Source organism: Chrysemys picta, chromosome 25 (genome assembly GCF_011386835.1).
Source record: "Chrysemys picta bellii isolate R12L10 chromosome 25, ASM1138683v2, whole genome shotgun sequence".
Taxonomy (NCBI): Eukaryota; Metazoa; Chordata; order Testudines; family Emydidae; genus Chrysemys; species Chrysemys picta.
The window spans coordinates 6,442,674-6,458,321 of NC_088815.1; the positions used below are offsets into that span (position 1 = coordinate 6,442,674).

At 49.5% G+C, this 15,648-nt stretch overlaps 2 protein-coding genes across 7 annotated transcripts in view; one reads left to right on the forward strand and one right to left on the reverse strand.

The window, feature by feature from the left end:
- The window catches only part of PLEKHJ1 (pleckstrin homology domain containing J1), a 34,771-nt gene extending 30,066 nt beyond the window's left edge, over positions 1-4,705 (reverse strand). For 3 of the 5 annotated variants that reach the window (XR_010594957.1, XR_010594955.1, XR_010594956.1), the window contains exons 1-3: positions 4,488-4,704; positions 2,750-2,817; positions 620-686 (exon numbers count right to left, since the gene is read on the reverse strand). Coding sequence is in view for 2 of the 5 variants with exons in the window: in XM_065578670.1 (XP_065434742.1) it covers positions 620-686; positions 2,750-2,817; positions 4,488-4,581 (229 nt within the window). In the remaining 3 variants the exon portion in view is untranslated. Of the gene's footprint in view, positions 1-619; positions 687-2,749; positions 2,818-4,487 lie in introns of all 5 variants that reach the window. The other 2 variants (XM_065578670.1, XM_065578669.1) reach the window with 2 other exon arrangements.
- A 25-nt stretch (positions 4,706-4,730) lies between these two features.
- Positions 4,731-15,648, forward strand: SF3A2 (splicing factor 3a subunit 2). 2 transcript variants are annotated; one of them, XM_005283856.4, is made up of 9 exons: positions 4,731-4,876; positions 7,635-7,805; positions 8,934-9,005; positions 10,483-10,529; positions 11,971-12,080; positions 12,981-13,030; positions 13,528-13,668; positions 14,256-14,324; positions 15,163-15,648. In XM_005283856.4, exons 2-9 carry the CDS (start codon positions 7,680-7,682, stop codon positions 15,496-15,498), a joined length of 951 nt encoding a protein of 316 aa, XP_005283913.2. In that variant the 5' UTR covers positions 4,731-4,876; positions 7,635-7,679; the 3' UTR covers positions 15,499-15,648. The 2 variants fall into 2 exon arrangements, with proteins under 2 accessions (XP_005283913.2, XP_005283914.2); XM_005283857.5 differs by having other exon boundaries at positions 4,750-4,881.

Sequence of the window (15,648 nt, forward strand, 5' to 3'; positions counted from 1 at the left end):
TCCACAGCTCCTGTCATCCCCCAGAGCTCTACAAACAGCACCCAGGGATCACTTCAGCCTGCCATGAAATGCGGCCACCTCTGGGTCAGAGCGCAGCAGCTACTTAGCACACAGCATCACTGGTTTAGGAGAGGGCGTGAACTAAACATTCTTATTGAAAAGAATATTGATAATACAAGGGGGAGTCAAGAGGCAAAACAGACAGTTTGTCCAGGGCACCAGAGCTAGCGTCCTGACTGACAAAATGTGAGACAGGGTCTTCAATGACCATAAGTGCTCGGGGTCTTGGGTTTCACACCTCAACCATGAGGGACTGCCTCTTCAGAAGAGCAGTAATTATACCATGAGGTGGCAATGATGCAGTACCGAGAGGGAAGAGGGGCCTCTATTGAATCCCCAACACCACTTCCTACAACACCCAGGATTTTCCTTAAGTGTCTCCCCTTTCACGTACTGCTTCTGCCCCATTTGAGATCTGACACCCCCGCCACAATACAGTACATAATCTGACTCCAGAAATGTTTACTCTTGCCCTTCCTCCGCTTGACTGAGAAGGGAAAAGTTACACACCACATCTTAAGGAGAGGGAAATCCATGAGAATCTTTATCCAAAACTCACTGATTGAAAAGACATTCTCCTCTTCTTTGGTGATTTTACAATGCTCCAACAGCAAAGCTCCAATTGGCTAGAAAGAAACCCAAAGAGAAGGTTTAAAACACCCCTCCCCATTGTTCAGCCAGTTCTATAAACATGCAAGACATCGTCGTGAGAAAGGGAACACAGAGTGACGCGGGGGACACGGTGACCGATTCATGAGAGAAAGATAGAACTATGAAGAGTGCTAATGCAGAACCTACATTTCCTAAGGCATTTTAGTTCTTTGGTACTATCTAGATATTCACAGCTCTTTCACGGTTTCTCATGTTTAGGTTGCTATAGCAGGTCTTTCACATCAACTCAAGCAAGCGAAAATATTTTTAAAAATAGGAAGACACTGATAAACCACAAAAAGCTACCGAGGGATGGACCTCAGGGAAGGCGTCATAACCCGAATAGAACTGAGTGAGTTTAATGTGGAGCGTTCTTTAGGCAGCCAATTTCTTTGTCTCTGCAGTCAGGCTTCACTGTATAAATATATTGTGTGCTCAGTATCATTTTGGTGATTTAATAAACAGCTCAGTGATCTGCCCAAAGAGAGGTGAAGGTAAAAACTTATTTCTAGTTCTCCAGAATCGAGTCTGCAAAGCAAGTTTGGCTGGAAGGTGCAGCAGGACAAACTGAAATCCAAATTTAGGTTTGGTAAAGAAGAGGCTTGAGGCTTGGCAGAAGACTAATGGAATGCGTCAGTGCATTCAAACAATTCAATGGATTTTAAACGAATTTCACTTGCAAAATCTGCAACTCATATATTGGTGCACTGAGCTACGGCATGAGCAACCAGAGAGCAAAGCCAAGTATAAACAAAAGTGAAACTGACTATTCTATTCTTTGTCCCAGCTGACTGAAATGCAAGAGGCAAACAAAATGGAAAGCAAAGATTTTTTTTCAATCGACTCAGTTTTAATAAAAGGTGTTATTTGTATCATGGCTAAGTATCCCTTCATCACACACTATTCTAAGCTTCCAAACTATTTTTGGACCATTTTGGATCATCTACCCCTAAACACAAGGAAATATTTATAGTCTTATGGCCAGGACAAGTAGCAGAAGCAGCCGAAATCATGTAAGCAGCAGTGGAGGGAAATCTGCTACTGAGAATGGCCTCTAGTCTCATGCAGTCAGAGCTCTAACAGGATTTCACAATCACTCAAGAGTGGTTGTGAAGTGTGGCATCTTCTTGGCCAGATCCTGTAATTGTGACTCTCAGAGGAGATAGGTAAGAAGGAGAGAATACCCTACCGAGAGTGCAAGGATTCTTAGGGTCACATGTATTTGTGATTGGCACAAACTACAAAAACATCACCCCAAAAGCCTTGTCTTCAAGACTTAAATGGCATAGCAGCAACAGTGCCACGCTGCACTCATCATGCACCTTATATCCAAGCACTTTCTAAAGTGGGTTTTATTACCACCAATGAGGAAACAAAGGCAAAGATGGATCAAACGACTTGCTCAAGGACACACATCAAGTCATTTGCAGGAACAGAATACAGGAGTCTCCAGCTCTCAATTTCTCTGCTCTAGCAACCAGACAATGCCCTTGCACACTTATAAAGGTCTAAGTAAGGAATATTAATAAAACACAACTATTACATTGCTTCAGTTTTCTTTTACCAGGTCTGGCACATAAGCAATGATGCCGTTATTGTTCACAAAGGAACCCCAGTTCCATTGCTAGGGGATGAGTCTAAATTTAAAATCCACCTCACTAGTTTCACATACATGAATTGCAGTCCCACAGGAAAGTGTGGCAATGGCTGTGTTTCAGAGATCGTCCCTGGACCATAGCATCAGAAACACAGTGGCCAGGGTTGGGCGGCACAGTGGTTACTTATCAGCCCAAGCAGAGGTTTCATTATGTTTGTCAAACACCAACCGCAAACATCACATGACTATTTCAATTGTACGTTCTTCAGGGCATGGGCCTTTATTACTCTGTGTTAGTACAGTGCCTAGCACAATGGGCTTTTACTCTTGGTTGGTTCTTAGACCCTGCAGTAATAAACACGTTAAAAACCAAGGCAGGTTCTTGTGGCACCAGCTCTAACTACCACATGCCACCAGTTTAGAAGCAGGTTATTTCCATACCTCCGCTTCATCTGTTCGGAAGTAGAAGAGAAAGTTGACAACAAGCTTCACAAGGCGTTTCTTCAGCACTGCAAAGAAAAGAGCATTCAGAAGTGGAGATCTGAGAACTCAGAAGTGGAGGATGGAGAGCTGGGGCTGCTTGGGAAGGGAAGAGACAGGTGCACTGGTACACAGCAATGTGCTGCTAGGTTGCATCTCTGCCTCGCAGATTAAATGGACCCTATGGGGCAGCTCCATTAGACTTTAAGTCCCCACTGCTTATTTAAGCAGCTTCTGGCATTTCATTCTCACTTGAACAGCTCCTAGGTGACCACACCTCAAGCAATCTTGAGTCCATCCCGCACTCACTCCTAGCCTTGGCTAGGACATCGCTGATGAATTATAAAACTACAACCACGCATGCTTCCACAGCACCTCGCAGCTGGCAGGATCCCAATGCAGGCCACCAACTGTACATACTACGCCACAGAAAGGCAGCCACCTGTAGGGCAGAGGGAGGCAGCCCACTCACATACATCCCCTCACCAACATGGGGAGAGAGGAGAAGAATTCAGGGCTAGAGATACCAGCATAAACTCCATCTCTTAGAGAAAGCACCCCCACGGTCCTGGATATCCCCAAGGGACATGCACAGTGCAGGGGGCTCAACAGAGCTGCCTGGGGAAGAGGAAGGGGAAAGAGATGGCTTCAGCTGGGGGATGTGCGCAAATAACTGTCTCCTGGCTAGAAGAAATTAATCCCCACAAAAGAGGCTCCTCCTACCAGGCATGGGCACCCCCCATCTTCCCAACCCCCTCCCCCAGCCCTATGGCTCACCCAACACACCTCAGGTCCTGGCCCACCGCCTGGCTCTTCCTCATCATGCCCCCCCACCTCACTTAATCTCCCCCCCACCCACTTTGGTCCTGGTTCTGCACCATCCCCCTCCACCCTAGAACCACAGGCTAGTCCCCCCTCCCCCTACACCCCAGCCCCTCCCCCCCGGCCCCGCTCCCCCCCACACACACACACCCCAGCCCCTCCCCCCCCGGCCCCGCTCCCCCACACACACACCCCCCAGCCCCTCCCCCCCGGCCCCGCTCACACACACACACACCCACCCCAGCCCCTTCCCCCCCGGCCCCGCTCACACACACACACACCCACCCCAGCCCCTCCCCCCCGGCACCGCTCCCACACACACACACCCCAGCCCCTCCCCCCCCGGCTCCGCTCCCCCCCCACACCCACCCCAGCCCCTCCCCCCCGGCTCCGCTCCCCCCCCCACACCCACCCCAGCACCTCCCCCCGGCCCCGCTCCCCCCCACACACCCACCCCAGCCCCTCCCCCTCGGCCCCGCTCCCCCCCCACACACACACCCCAGCCCCTCCCCCCCGGCCCCGCTCCCCCTCACACACCCACCCCAGCCCCTCCCCCCCGGCTCCGCTCCCCCACACACACACACCCCAGCCCCTCCCCCCCGGCTCCGCTCCCCCACACACACCCACCCCAGCCCCTCCCCCCCGGCTCCGCTCCCCCACACACACACCCCACACACCCCAGCCCCTCCCCCCCGGCTCCGCTCCCACACACACACACACACCCCACCCACCCCAGCCCCTCCCCCCCAGCACCGCTCCCACACACACACACACCCCACCCACCCACCCACCCCAGCACCGCTCCCACACACACACACACACACACACACACACACCCATCGCCCCCACCCAGCCCCCAGCGGCCCCGCTCCCTCACCGCTCCCCTTCTTGGGCACCCGCATCAGGATCTCCGCCGCCTTCTCCGCCGGCTGCCGGGACAGGGACAGCAGCTCCCGCTCGCTGTAGCGCATGGCGAGGCCCCGCCGCCCCCCGCGCGCTCCCTACGGCCGCCGCATCCCCCGGCCCCAGCCGCGCGCACCTGCGGGGGCCCAACGAGCCGCTCCCCGCCCCCCCCTACACAACCCGGAAGCGCCTGGCCCCGCCCCGAACCCGGAAGCCTTTTGTCTCTCGTGACCCCCATCGCGACCCGGATGCGCTTCCCCGCACGGAAGCCGGAAGTGCCGCCTTCCCTGGCCGCCGGTGCAGAAAGCTGCGCGTGCGCAGTGAGGGGCTCTCTGGCGGGCCTGAGAGGAGCTGCGAGCGCTGGTGAGGTGCGGGGGGGGGTGTAGGCCTCGGGGTGAAACGCGAGCGGCTCTCTGCGTCCGGGGGGGACCGTCTGGGGCCTTGTTACAGTGTGGGTCCAGGGGCGAGTTGGGATGGGGGGCGGGGTTTCCAGGGCCCGGCTGGGGAGGGGGGAGCTCTGGGGCCCGGCTGGGGAGGGGAGGGGGGAGCTCTGGGGCCCGGCCCGGCCCGGGGGAGAGGTTGGGGGGGGGAGCTCTGGGGCCCGGCTGGGGAGGGGGGAGCTCTGGGGCCCGGCCCGGGGGAGGGGAGGGGGAAGCTCTGGGGCCCGGCCCGGGGGAGGGGAGGGGGAAGCTCTGGGGCCCGGCCCGGGGGAGGGGAGGGGGAAGCTCTGGGGCCCGGCCCGGGGGAGGGGAGGGGGAAGCTCTGGGGCCCGGCCCGGGGGAGGGGAGGGGGAAGCTCTGGGGCCCGGCCCGGGGGAGGGGAGGGGGAAGCTCTGGGGCCCGGCCCGGGGGAGGGGAGGGGGAAGCTCTGGGGCCCGGCCCGGGGGAGGGGAGGGGGAAGCTCTGGGGCCCGGCTGGGGAGGGGAGGGGGAAGCTCTGGGGCCCGGCCCGGGGGAGGGGTTGGAGGGGGGAGCTCTGGGGCCCGGCCCGGGGGAGGGGTTGGGGGGGGGGGTTGTTCTGAGAGGCCGTTGAGTCTCTGCCATGATGGATCAGGCTGGTGCTGGGACAGGAGAGCCCAGTCCCGCGTTGGGGCTGAGGGGCCGTGAGACCCCATCGCAGGCCGGAGGGCAGGACTTTCACGTCAGGCTTGTTGTCCCCTCGCTGAACTTGAGAGGAGTGGGGGCTGTGTGGGATTCGGGGCAGAGGTCGGTCGTTCCTTCGGAAAATCAGAGGCCACGTTTTGCTTCTGGTTTTCAGGGGGAATGAGCAGCGCCAGCCCCAAATTCTACACACACCAGCGGGAGCTGTGGTCGCTCAGCACCTTTGACAATCCAGCCTCTGTCTTCAACATGCAACAGAGAGTCCTGTGGCACCTTTTTACAGATCCAGACTAACACGGCTACCCTCTGATACTTGCCGGTCATGTCCAGTGACTGATCTCCAAAGCATGAGGCAGCACCTCAGAGACTGAGGCCATGGCGTGTTTTGAAAATCCTAGATAGTTCTGCCAGGGGTTTGCAAACTGGGGGTCAGGACCTCTCAGGGGGTCATGAGGTTATTACATGGGGGCTTGTGAGCTGTCAGCCTCCACCCCAAACCCCTCTTTGCCTCCAGCATTTAGAATGGTGTTAAATATGTAAAAGAAAGTGGTTTAAATTTATAAGGGGGGGTTGCTATGTGAAAGGGGTCACCAGTACAAAAGTTTGAGAACCACTGATGTACACTGTGGCTACTTACGCAACTCAAAAATAAGCCTGTTCATTGGTGCAATGCTAACTGTACACTTACTCACAGCAAGCTGCTGTTAATGAGGATTATTACGTTATCATGCAGTTGTGCTCTGAGGCCCCACTCAGGACCAATGCTTTGGCGCTTCAAGTAGCAATGTACGAACACCTCTGATGACATAGGCCTTGGCTACACTGGCGCTGTACAGCGCTGCAACTTGCTGCGCTCAGGGGTGTGAAAACGCCCCCCCCCTCGAGTGCAGCGAGTGCAGCGCTGTAAAGCGCCAGTGTGATCAGAGCCTGCAGCGCTGCACACTCGCTCGCAGCACTGCAAGCTACTCCCCTCGGAGAGGTGGAGTACATACAGCGCTGCGAGAGCTCTCTCGCAGCGCTGGCGGCGTGACTACACTCGCGGCAGCGCTGTGAATTCCCGAGTGTAGCCAAGGCCATAGAGTCTGCCGCAGTTTGCTTATAGTTGATGTCCAGTATTTTTCTCCTTATTGTTTAGTTTTTGTATCATTTGGTTCTTTTATGTATAAAATACTTGATGTGGCAATGCAAGATATAGTACTTACCCCAAATAATCAATGATTTGTAGCCATGCTGAATTTCAAATTGTGTTACGTGTCCAACTTTTACAACACAGATCTGGGCCAGTAGACATGCCCACTAATTAACTAGTAGCTTTCAAACATTTTTGCCTCATTCTTGAGTCTATTAAATATCTCAGGCAAAAATGCAGAATCTTGTAACGGAGGAAAATATGTAAAAGTAGCCAGGAAAATGAAATCGCCTGTGAAACTGCCCGAGGCTCCCATCGAGCCATTGTATTAGGTGTGCTAGTGCTGGTTGAGGGTGCTGCTTCTGATCCTGCATCGCTTCCTATGGTGCATAGTAGCCAGCAGGCTTTTTATGAGCGTTGGTCTGTTGATGGGGTTTATGCTGGAGAAATTAGGTTGGAAAACTTGGTGGGCAGGTCGGATGAGAGAGAGCCTGCTAGCAGATCTTGGGGAATTTGGTAGCAGGAGAATTGGTTACTATCTTATTCAAGTATCAGAGGGGTAGCCGTGTTAGTCTGAATCTGTAAAAAGCTGTAAAAAGATGACTTGCATCTGAAGAAGTGAGGTTCTTACCCACGAAAGCTTATGCTCCCAGTACTTCTGTTAGTCTCAAAGGTGCCACAGGACCCTCTGTTGCTTATCTTATTCAAAGGCTGCTCCGGAATCTGGAGTTTGAACATGGCAGGAGATGAAATTCAACCAGAGTCACTTCAACTCTGAAGTGTTGAAGAGCGTCCGCTGGGCTCTCTCTGCAATTCAGCTGCCAATGAAGGAACATAGTGTAGCCTTTAAATAACAATGATTCACTGTGAATTGTACTCTTCATTTTTCCCAGATTCCTTTTCTCACCTAAGTCACTTGAAGCGTAAAAGCCCCAATCATGGATTTTCAGCATCGCCCTGGAGGTAAAACTGGGAGTGGAGGCGTAGCCTCATCTTCAGAAAGTAACCGAGACCGCAGAGAGAGGCTTCGGCAGCTGGCTTTGGAAACGATTGACATCAACAAGGTGAACTTTGATCTCCTCATGTACATAGAGAGAAGTAGACCTATTGAATCTTCCCAAAGAGATGTGTTACAGGATTGCCATAAACTGAACAGGCCATCAGGAAAATATTTTTAAATAAAAATGGATTTCAACTTTTAAAGAAGTAATATGTTAATGGGCATAGGGAATGAGTATTACACTGCGCCAAATTCCAGGACTTGCTATATTCAGGCCAAGGTCAGTACCAAAAAAGAACCCACTACTAGACTGAAGGATCAGTTGTAATTTCATGTGTATTATCCTGCAGACTACTAGGACTAAATATGACTCCTGTGTATCAATGGAAAGCTGAGGTGTTGGCCTTTCAGATCACGGGATATTAGATCTTTAAAATTAGTTCCATGATTTTTCTAATAATCCTCTTTTCTTTCTCACCCATACCCCAGCCCTCTCCTAGTTCAGATCTGATATGGTTGTTCAGTGGGTGTTACCTCACAAGCTTAGAGTTGGATCCAAAAACTGGGGTTCCCATTTTCTGATAAATATAAAACATTGTTTCTTAATTCTAGCTTTCTTCCATATAATGGCACTAAAATCAAGTCAGTCTTGAAAGCGATACAAGATAATGCAAGACTGTAATCAGAATGGTGTAATTGACTTTAAAGTCCAGTAACATGCAACTTGAAGATGCTAGGTCTGATTTGTTCAGAGCAGTACAACTCTGCCAGGGCCAACAATCTTTTTCTAAGTGCTGATCCTGGACCAGGGATTAGAGAGAGAAAATTCTGATCTTCTGACCTGTTGTGAAGGGTTTTAAAGATTGAATTGAAACACTGTCATTTGATCACATAAACAGTACACCTACTTTGATTGCAGACTTCTCCAGACGGGACCATGCTTTCCCATTGTCATTTGTACAGCACGGAACATGCAGTTGATGCTTAACAAATACATTGTTTTTTAATCCTTCTGAAAGGAATGTTAGTCTCATAATTGAAATCAGTGAGCCTAAGATTCCTCTCTCCAGTCCAGAAATGATCTTGCCTTAGGTATACTAATTACCTTTGTCTGAAAATTCAGTGTAGTGCAGGTTGTTGATATTTGCATGTGACTTCTCTCATTCAGTTCTTGTTCTTATCCTCTTCTTAGGATCCTTATTTTATGAAAAATCACTTGGGTTCTTATGAATGCAAACTCTGCCTAACGCTGCACAACAATGAGGTGAGTTGAGCATCTGCCTGTTGATCTTAGTGAAAAACCACCGTTCTAGAGTTGCATCGGGTTCTGGCAAGTTTGATTCAGAGCTTGTGGGGGCGGTGAGAGTAAAGCACATTTAAACTTACGCTATAGATTGGGTGCTCTGGTTTTGTGCACGTTCTACACATTATTCAGTGCAAATTCTTCTGCCATACAAAATATGGTGTTGACGTTAAGGGGGCCCTAAATATGAACATTATTAGGGAGCAGATCCAAGAATAGCACAGAAACTGGCATCCATCTTCAAAGCAATAAAATGTTAGCTACCTCTCGGGAATTTCTGAATGCAATATCTTTTCATGTTGCGCTGTCTCTCAGCATTACTTGTTAATGTGGGCTCACCTTCAGAGCAGTTCTTTTTAAAGGGGCTTTCCTTTGAATTAATCCAAACTGTTCTTGTGTTGGGTGTGTATTTGAATAAACTTCCAGTGGGTCAAATTCAATTATTCATCAAGCTTGAGTGAGTGTCTTTAGGTCTTCTGTCTACTCTGCTGTTGAGTATAATAGAGACACTGTTGTGCTGTCTTCAGATGTAACCCGTTAGAGATGGTCTGATTTCCAAGGGGATGACTCCTACAAACTGGCTATTTTTTGTTTTGTTTTGGAGGACACTGGATAAAACTTGTCCCTGTATCTCACTTTGTGACAACAGGTTCTTATAATACCTAAGACCAGTAGAAATGTATCCATGAATTAAAAATAATAAAAAAAAAAACAATGGAAAGGTTTTATTAGGCTGAAAAACCTAGACTGCGTTTGCAATGCACCACAGCACAAAGCTAGTGCAGGCATGCTAGAAAGTGGTTGCTGAGAAACAGAACAAAATAAGTAAATTTGCCATTTCATATTATTTCACTTTTAATAATAAAGTTTAGAAGTACGGTAAAGACGTCTATCTTTTAAAATTGATTAACTTGACGGTTTCTTTGTAAGAAGGAGCGTAATTATATGAATTGAGGTTGGTTTTCATGGAGGGAGAGTGGTAGATCCAGACTCTTGTCTGAAGCAAGTACCACCCCACAGCCCTGCTGTCAAAATACCTCCACAATTCCCTGTGTGGTCTGTTACCTGACTGCCAGTTCGTGAACTGACCATTGGGTGTGTGGGAGGGAAAAGGGGCGAGATCTCCCAATGTGGTTGTGAGAAGTGGAGGGTTGGGTTTCTTGGGGACATGCAGGAGAGGAAGGGATTGGTGGTTCAGAGTTGGGTTGTGGAAGGGATGGATGAGGTCCTGAAAACAAAAATATACATTTTCCAGTTCCTCGGTGCAATTATGAGGAGGAATAAATTTTCCCTCTATGCTGTGAAGGTTAAAATGTCAGCGTTTCTTAGAGTTTCCTTCACAAGGCAGCTTAACTCCCAATAGTATCTCATCTGTGACGGTTGGATACCTCCCAGATTACTGTCATATTTCATTTTCTTATGTCTTGTTTTGTTGCAGGGAAGCTATTTAGCACATACCCAGGGGAAAAAGCATCAGACCAATTTGTAAGTTCTTAACTACAGCATTTTCCAGTCTCTGGACATTTTAAAATACACACTTACTCTTTAATATGTACTGGGTATAAGTTTTAACAAATACTTCATCCCCGAGTTACTTGTTTTGCAGTAGAAATCAGAGAGCAAACTTAGTTTTCCTGTGTGCAGGAGGTGAAACAGTCTGGTTTCATTTTTAAGCTTCCCTCTTTCCCTGGGTGCAGTCCATTAAGTACTTCTTGTTCTCAGTCTCATGTCTTATTCTTAAGTATTGAGTGATTAAAGTGGCTGAACACAAGGGGCTGCTGCTGATGGTGAGGAATATCTGGGAAGCTGTTACACCAAAACACATTGTACCTGACAACACTAAAAGACAAATATGTTGTAGGGAACAGCAGGCATGGAACAGTTGTGATCTATATGATGGCAAATTCTATGACCTAACAAAGCAAGTTATGGGTCTTCTGCAGTACAAAAATAACTTTCTTTAGAGCATTCTGAAAGTGAGCAAAAGCCCATGAGCATGGGGGATTTGAACGTAGAGTGTGAAAGTTCGCTAAGCTGTTGGATGACATTTTAGAAGCTTACATCCAAGGTGCCGAGCGATGCAGTGGCTCAGGGTGCTAGCCTAGGAAGAAGGGTGGCCCACTGGTTAAAGCATTCGTCCAGGATGTGGGAGACCAGGTTTAATCCCCTGCCCTGCCACAAACTTCAGGGGTAACCTTGAGCAAGTGTCTGTGCCTCAGTTCTCCAACTCTAAAATGCAAAACGTGGTTCCCTGCCTCACAGGAGTGTTGGGAGGAGAAATACAACAAAAGATTCTGTGGCGCGATAGTCTCCGTTACTGTAGTGTCTAAATCCTTCGATAAATACCGTTTCACGTCCGGATCCTTTAAATCCATGTGTCAAGACACCACATTCAGCCTAAGGTTATTCAGTGCGGCTCAGTTGACAGCCTTTGCTAAGGGGAAACTCTGGGTCACGGTTAACCTTGATTGACTGAGTGGAGTACTGGGTCTGGACCATACTATCTCTTTAAAAATAAATATGTAAATAAAAATGTAATGCTAATAAAGAGCTTGGTGCAGAGCAGTCGGGGCTTCCCTCAGTATGTCCTTCTCAAACCAGTGCTGTTGAACCCTTAATTTCACAGGCACTAAATTCACCCACAGAATTAAATAAAAAAAGTGCCCTTGATTCAGTTGGCAGGAGCCTGAAAGCTGGAGCAGCTTCATGTGCTAAGTGGATGTGACACACATGGGAGCTCCTGGTTTAGCACCATTGCAGTGTTGGGTTCAGATTCACAGCCGTAGGGGCTATAGTTCTCTGCATCAGGGAAAGGGTTGGAAAGAGACGGAGGGCAAGGTTTCAAGGCTGGAGAGAGAACTCTGAATTGAAAGGGTGACGTTCCTAGGTGTAGTTAGATGATGACCTTCTCCTCTCCCGATTTCAGGGCTCGCCGAGCTGCCAAGGAAGCTAAAGAAGCCCCTGCCCAACCTGCACCAGAAAAAGTCAAAGTGGAAGTGAAAAAGTTTGTGAAAATTGGACGACCAGGTTATAAAGGTAGCTAGTGACTGGCGTGCCTGTTGCATCAGGGTACCTGGTGCTCTTTGGTATTTGCTTGAAGCGCAATGCGGTGGGTGGGTATTAATTACAAATAAGCCTTTTAGCACATCTGGTCATAAATTATAGGCCTTCAGCCCTCTCTTCTTGCATTGTTTTGTTTGCCCATAGAATGACTCTTTACAGCTGGCAGTCAAACAAGAGCCTGTTCAGTAATATGTTGGTAGTCACGATCTTTCAGCTGTTACAGCATCAGTGATGCAGGAGGTGAACAACATCAGATGTAATCTGGCTCTCCTCTGTCACCTATCATTGTGCTGCTCCCCCGAGTATAAGTATCCCCCTTTCTTTCCACAAATGCTGAGGGTCACTAGCGAGATTTGTAGTCTCAAATTTGCCCACCCATTTTTATTAAAAAATTAAAAAAAAATCCCATGGCACATTTCATAGAAATGAGGCTTTGTCATTGTGTTCTTGGCCAAAACTTCCCTTCTGCTTCTTCCATTTTGTGTCCCCCTATCTCCTCTTGTTTTGCCGTGTGCCAGTTCTCTGCCTCTGCCCCTGCCCCAGAAGTGGCTGCACTTCACTGGTGCTATATGTAGAGCTGAACACTTTGGGTTAAAATAATGTAGAGTATTAAGAACACTGGAAAACTCTGACTGTTCGCACAATTGTAGTTTCTCTGGAACGGTGCTATTTGCAATACCATCAGTTCCTAAAATAGGATTAGTGTCACTCCAGCCTCAATGCTGTATTGCAGGGGTTTTCAACCTTTTTTCGTTAGTGCACCCCTAAAAATTTTGAAGGGAGGTGCGGACCCCTTTGGAAATCTTAGACCTAGTCTGCGGACCACAGGTTGAAACCACTGCTGTATTGAACTCCTTCATTGTTCTATTACAGTGACCAAACAGAGAGATCCAGAAATGGGCCAACAGAGCCTCCTCTTCCAGGTAAGGTACTGTTCACCTCGCATCCCTCTGAGAGATGCTAGTAAAGGAATTGCTTAGCTGGAAGTTCCCAGCAGGCTGCATTAGAAAAGAGAGACTGGCATTGTGGGTCTTGGCTCAGTTCCTGGTAGACACGTTCCCACGTGATTAAAACCAGCCGTTATAATATTCTTGACATGGGCTGAGGACTGAAGGGGCCCTGGAGACTGAACAACCCTCTTGTTCCTAGGGATGGTCTCTGTAGGACTGCGGTTTGGCACATTGGTGCTGAGGGAGACTCTCACTGCTGGTACTGCTCCTGATGACGCTGTAACTATCATTTGGGTGACTGGAGGAATCCCCGACCAAGGCTGTCAAGCTGGTTTCTTTCATCAGCAGTAAATGTACCAACGTCTCCATTTGAAGGATGTGTATTGGCCTTTCTTTATAGCCGGGAGTGTTTTGCTGAGAGAAGGAGGGAGGAGTGAGTCTGTATCTCATGCTGCAATATCACCCCACAGATAGATTACCCAGAGATTGCTGAAACCATCATGCCTAGACATCGGTTCATGTCTGCATATGAGCAAAGGATTGAGCCCCCAGACAGACGCTGGCAATACCTTTTGATGGCGGCAGAGCCCTATGAAACCATTGCTTTCAAGGTACAATTTAAGGGCTTATGGGCTAATAGTGATTGAGAATGTGTCTCAGAGACTTCAAGGCCAGAAGAGACCACCACGATCACCTAGTCTGACCTCCTGCATGTTGGTGTCTCTGCCACCCCATGCATCTTCTGCATTTGTTGGGCTCACAGTGGGGAATAAAGAGCAGTGTAGACCTGTTCCAGCGAGCCTATGTGGATGGGGGGATTGGTTGGCAGTGTTGAAAGAGGAGGGCGAGCATAGACTCCTGGACCACCCTTTGGGTTCAACAGAGGCATCTGGCTGAGAGCATGGAAACCAGGCCATCTGGGCAGCCGAGGCATTCTCTGCCTCTAGCACAGAAAGGTGCTCCCGAGTCCTTTTTTGCAAGTGTTAGGAGGAGCCGTTTTCTGTCGATACACTTGCCCTTGGCAGATATGAAAGTGACTTAATTCCTCCCCTCTATTAATGTCTGATACTAGCACATCTCACAAAAGCCAGGAATAGCTCTGTTTATCTTGCAGCTCTAGTGCTTAAAAAAAGGGGGTGGGGGGGCATGGAGCTAATCTGGTGGTGCTAATAATAGTTCTTTACTCCTTTTGTTACAGGTGCCAAGCAGAGAAATTGACAAAGCAGAAGGAAAGTTTTGGACCCACTGGAACAGAGAAACCAAACAGGTAGCTGGTGGCTCCTATTTCTCACTTCTTTGTGAGGGAGTGAAAAGATAATGTGGGGGGGGGGGGGGGGGAGAGAAAGGGGGGGAGCACAGGCCGGTAGTTACCAGTATACTGGTACTGATACTTCATGTTCCTTCAGTGCTGGCCTGCTGAGCCTCTCGCAAGCCCAGGTTCCGAACTCCAATCTCCAGTATGGGTTGAATGCTTGGTGATGGGTCTGGCTGATTAATTACGTTTACCCAGTTTCCTAAGCACCCTGAGCACAAAGACCTTGTGTGCTGGAGCTCTTCTTTCCTTGGGCCTGTGCTCAAAATTCCGTTTTCGGTCTCCCTCGTCTAATGTGTCTTTGGCCCGTGACGTGAACTTCCTTGGCCCAGCTGAGTTACTAAAGGGGCAGCACCAAGGGACCAATACATAGTAGCACCATGCACTGCCACTAACTTGCACCCGCGACTGTGGGGGTGATGTGCCCACACAGTATATACGTGAGAATGCTGGGCACAGTACAGCAGGGATGGGGTGACATAAATAGCGATTGGGTTCTGAGTAATCACTAAGCGAGTAGTGATCAATTGAACATCCAAAGAGGGTGTTTCGGAGTATGTAGAATGAGAAGTGGGACTGTTTGGTGCAAGCCCAGGAGTTGTCTGTGGATGGAGAGGCTGAGTGTGATGTGATCTGACACCTAAGGCTGGAAGCATTAAGCCTAATGTTTCAATGGTTAACTCTGTTTCTTGGGGTCCTGGGAGAGAACATGGCGGGACAGCCACCTCGTGAGGTTCCCAAGCTGGTTTGTTGATTGAATCTGTCCCTGTTGTTTTTTTTTTTTTTGCCCTAGTTTTTCCTTCAGTTCCATTTCAAAATGGAGAAGCCCCCAGCTCCCCAGAGCATGCCTCCTGGACCCCCCACCGTGAAGAGGCCTCCACCGCCCCCACTGATGAATGGCTTGCCCCCACGACCACCTCTCCCGGACTCCATGCCGCCGCCACCTCCTCCTCCCGGCGGCATGACCTTGCCACCTATGCCTCCCTCTGGACCTGTACTGCCCCCAGCACCACCTCAGCTGCCACCAGCTCCTGGGGTACATCCCCCTGCTCCTCTGCCCCCCATGATGAGACCACCGCTTCCCACAGAGGGGCCAGGAACTATTCCCCCCCCACCTCCTTCCAACTGAAAAGCTTCTCCTGGACTCTTTTCCCAGTGGACTCCTTTTGATTTGTGTTTAATTACAACCTTTATTTGCTCAGAGGGAAATCTCTGTCCTTTTTATATGCTAATAGCTTTGCCTGAATCCTGTAGGTTCATTAAAAGGCTTTCTATGTTG

Excerpts from the sequence above, each read along its gene's own strand:
- SF3A2 (XM_005283856.4), top strand. The coding sequence starts at position 7,680 with ATGGATTTTCAGCATCGCCCTGGAGGTAAAACTGGGAGTGGAGGCGTA. Across the intron at positions 12,081-12,980 it reads TGGACGACCAGGTTATAAAG|TGACCAAACAGAGAGATCCA; the intron begins GTAGCTAGTGAC and ends GTTCTATTACAG. Across the intron at positions 13,669-14,255 it reads ATGAAACCATTGCTTTCAAG|GTGCCAAGCAGAGAAATTGA; the intron begins GTACAATTTAAG and ends CTTTTGTTACAG.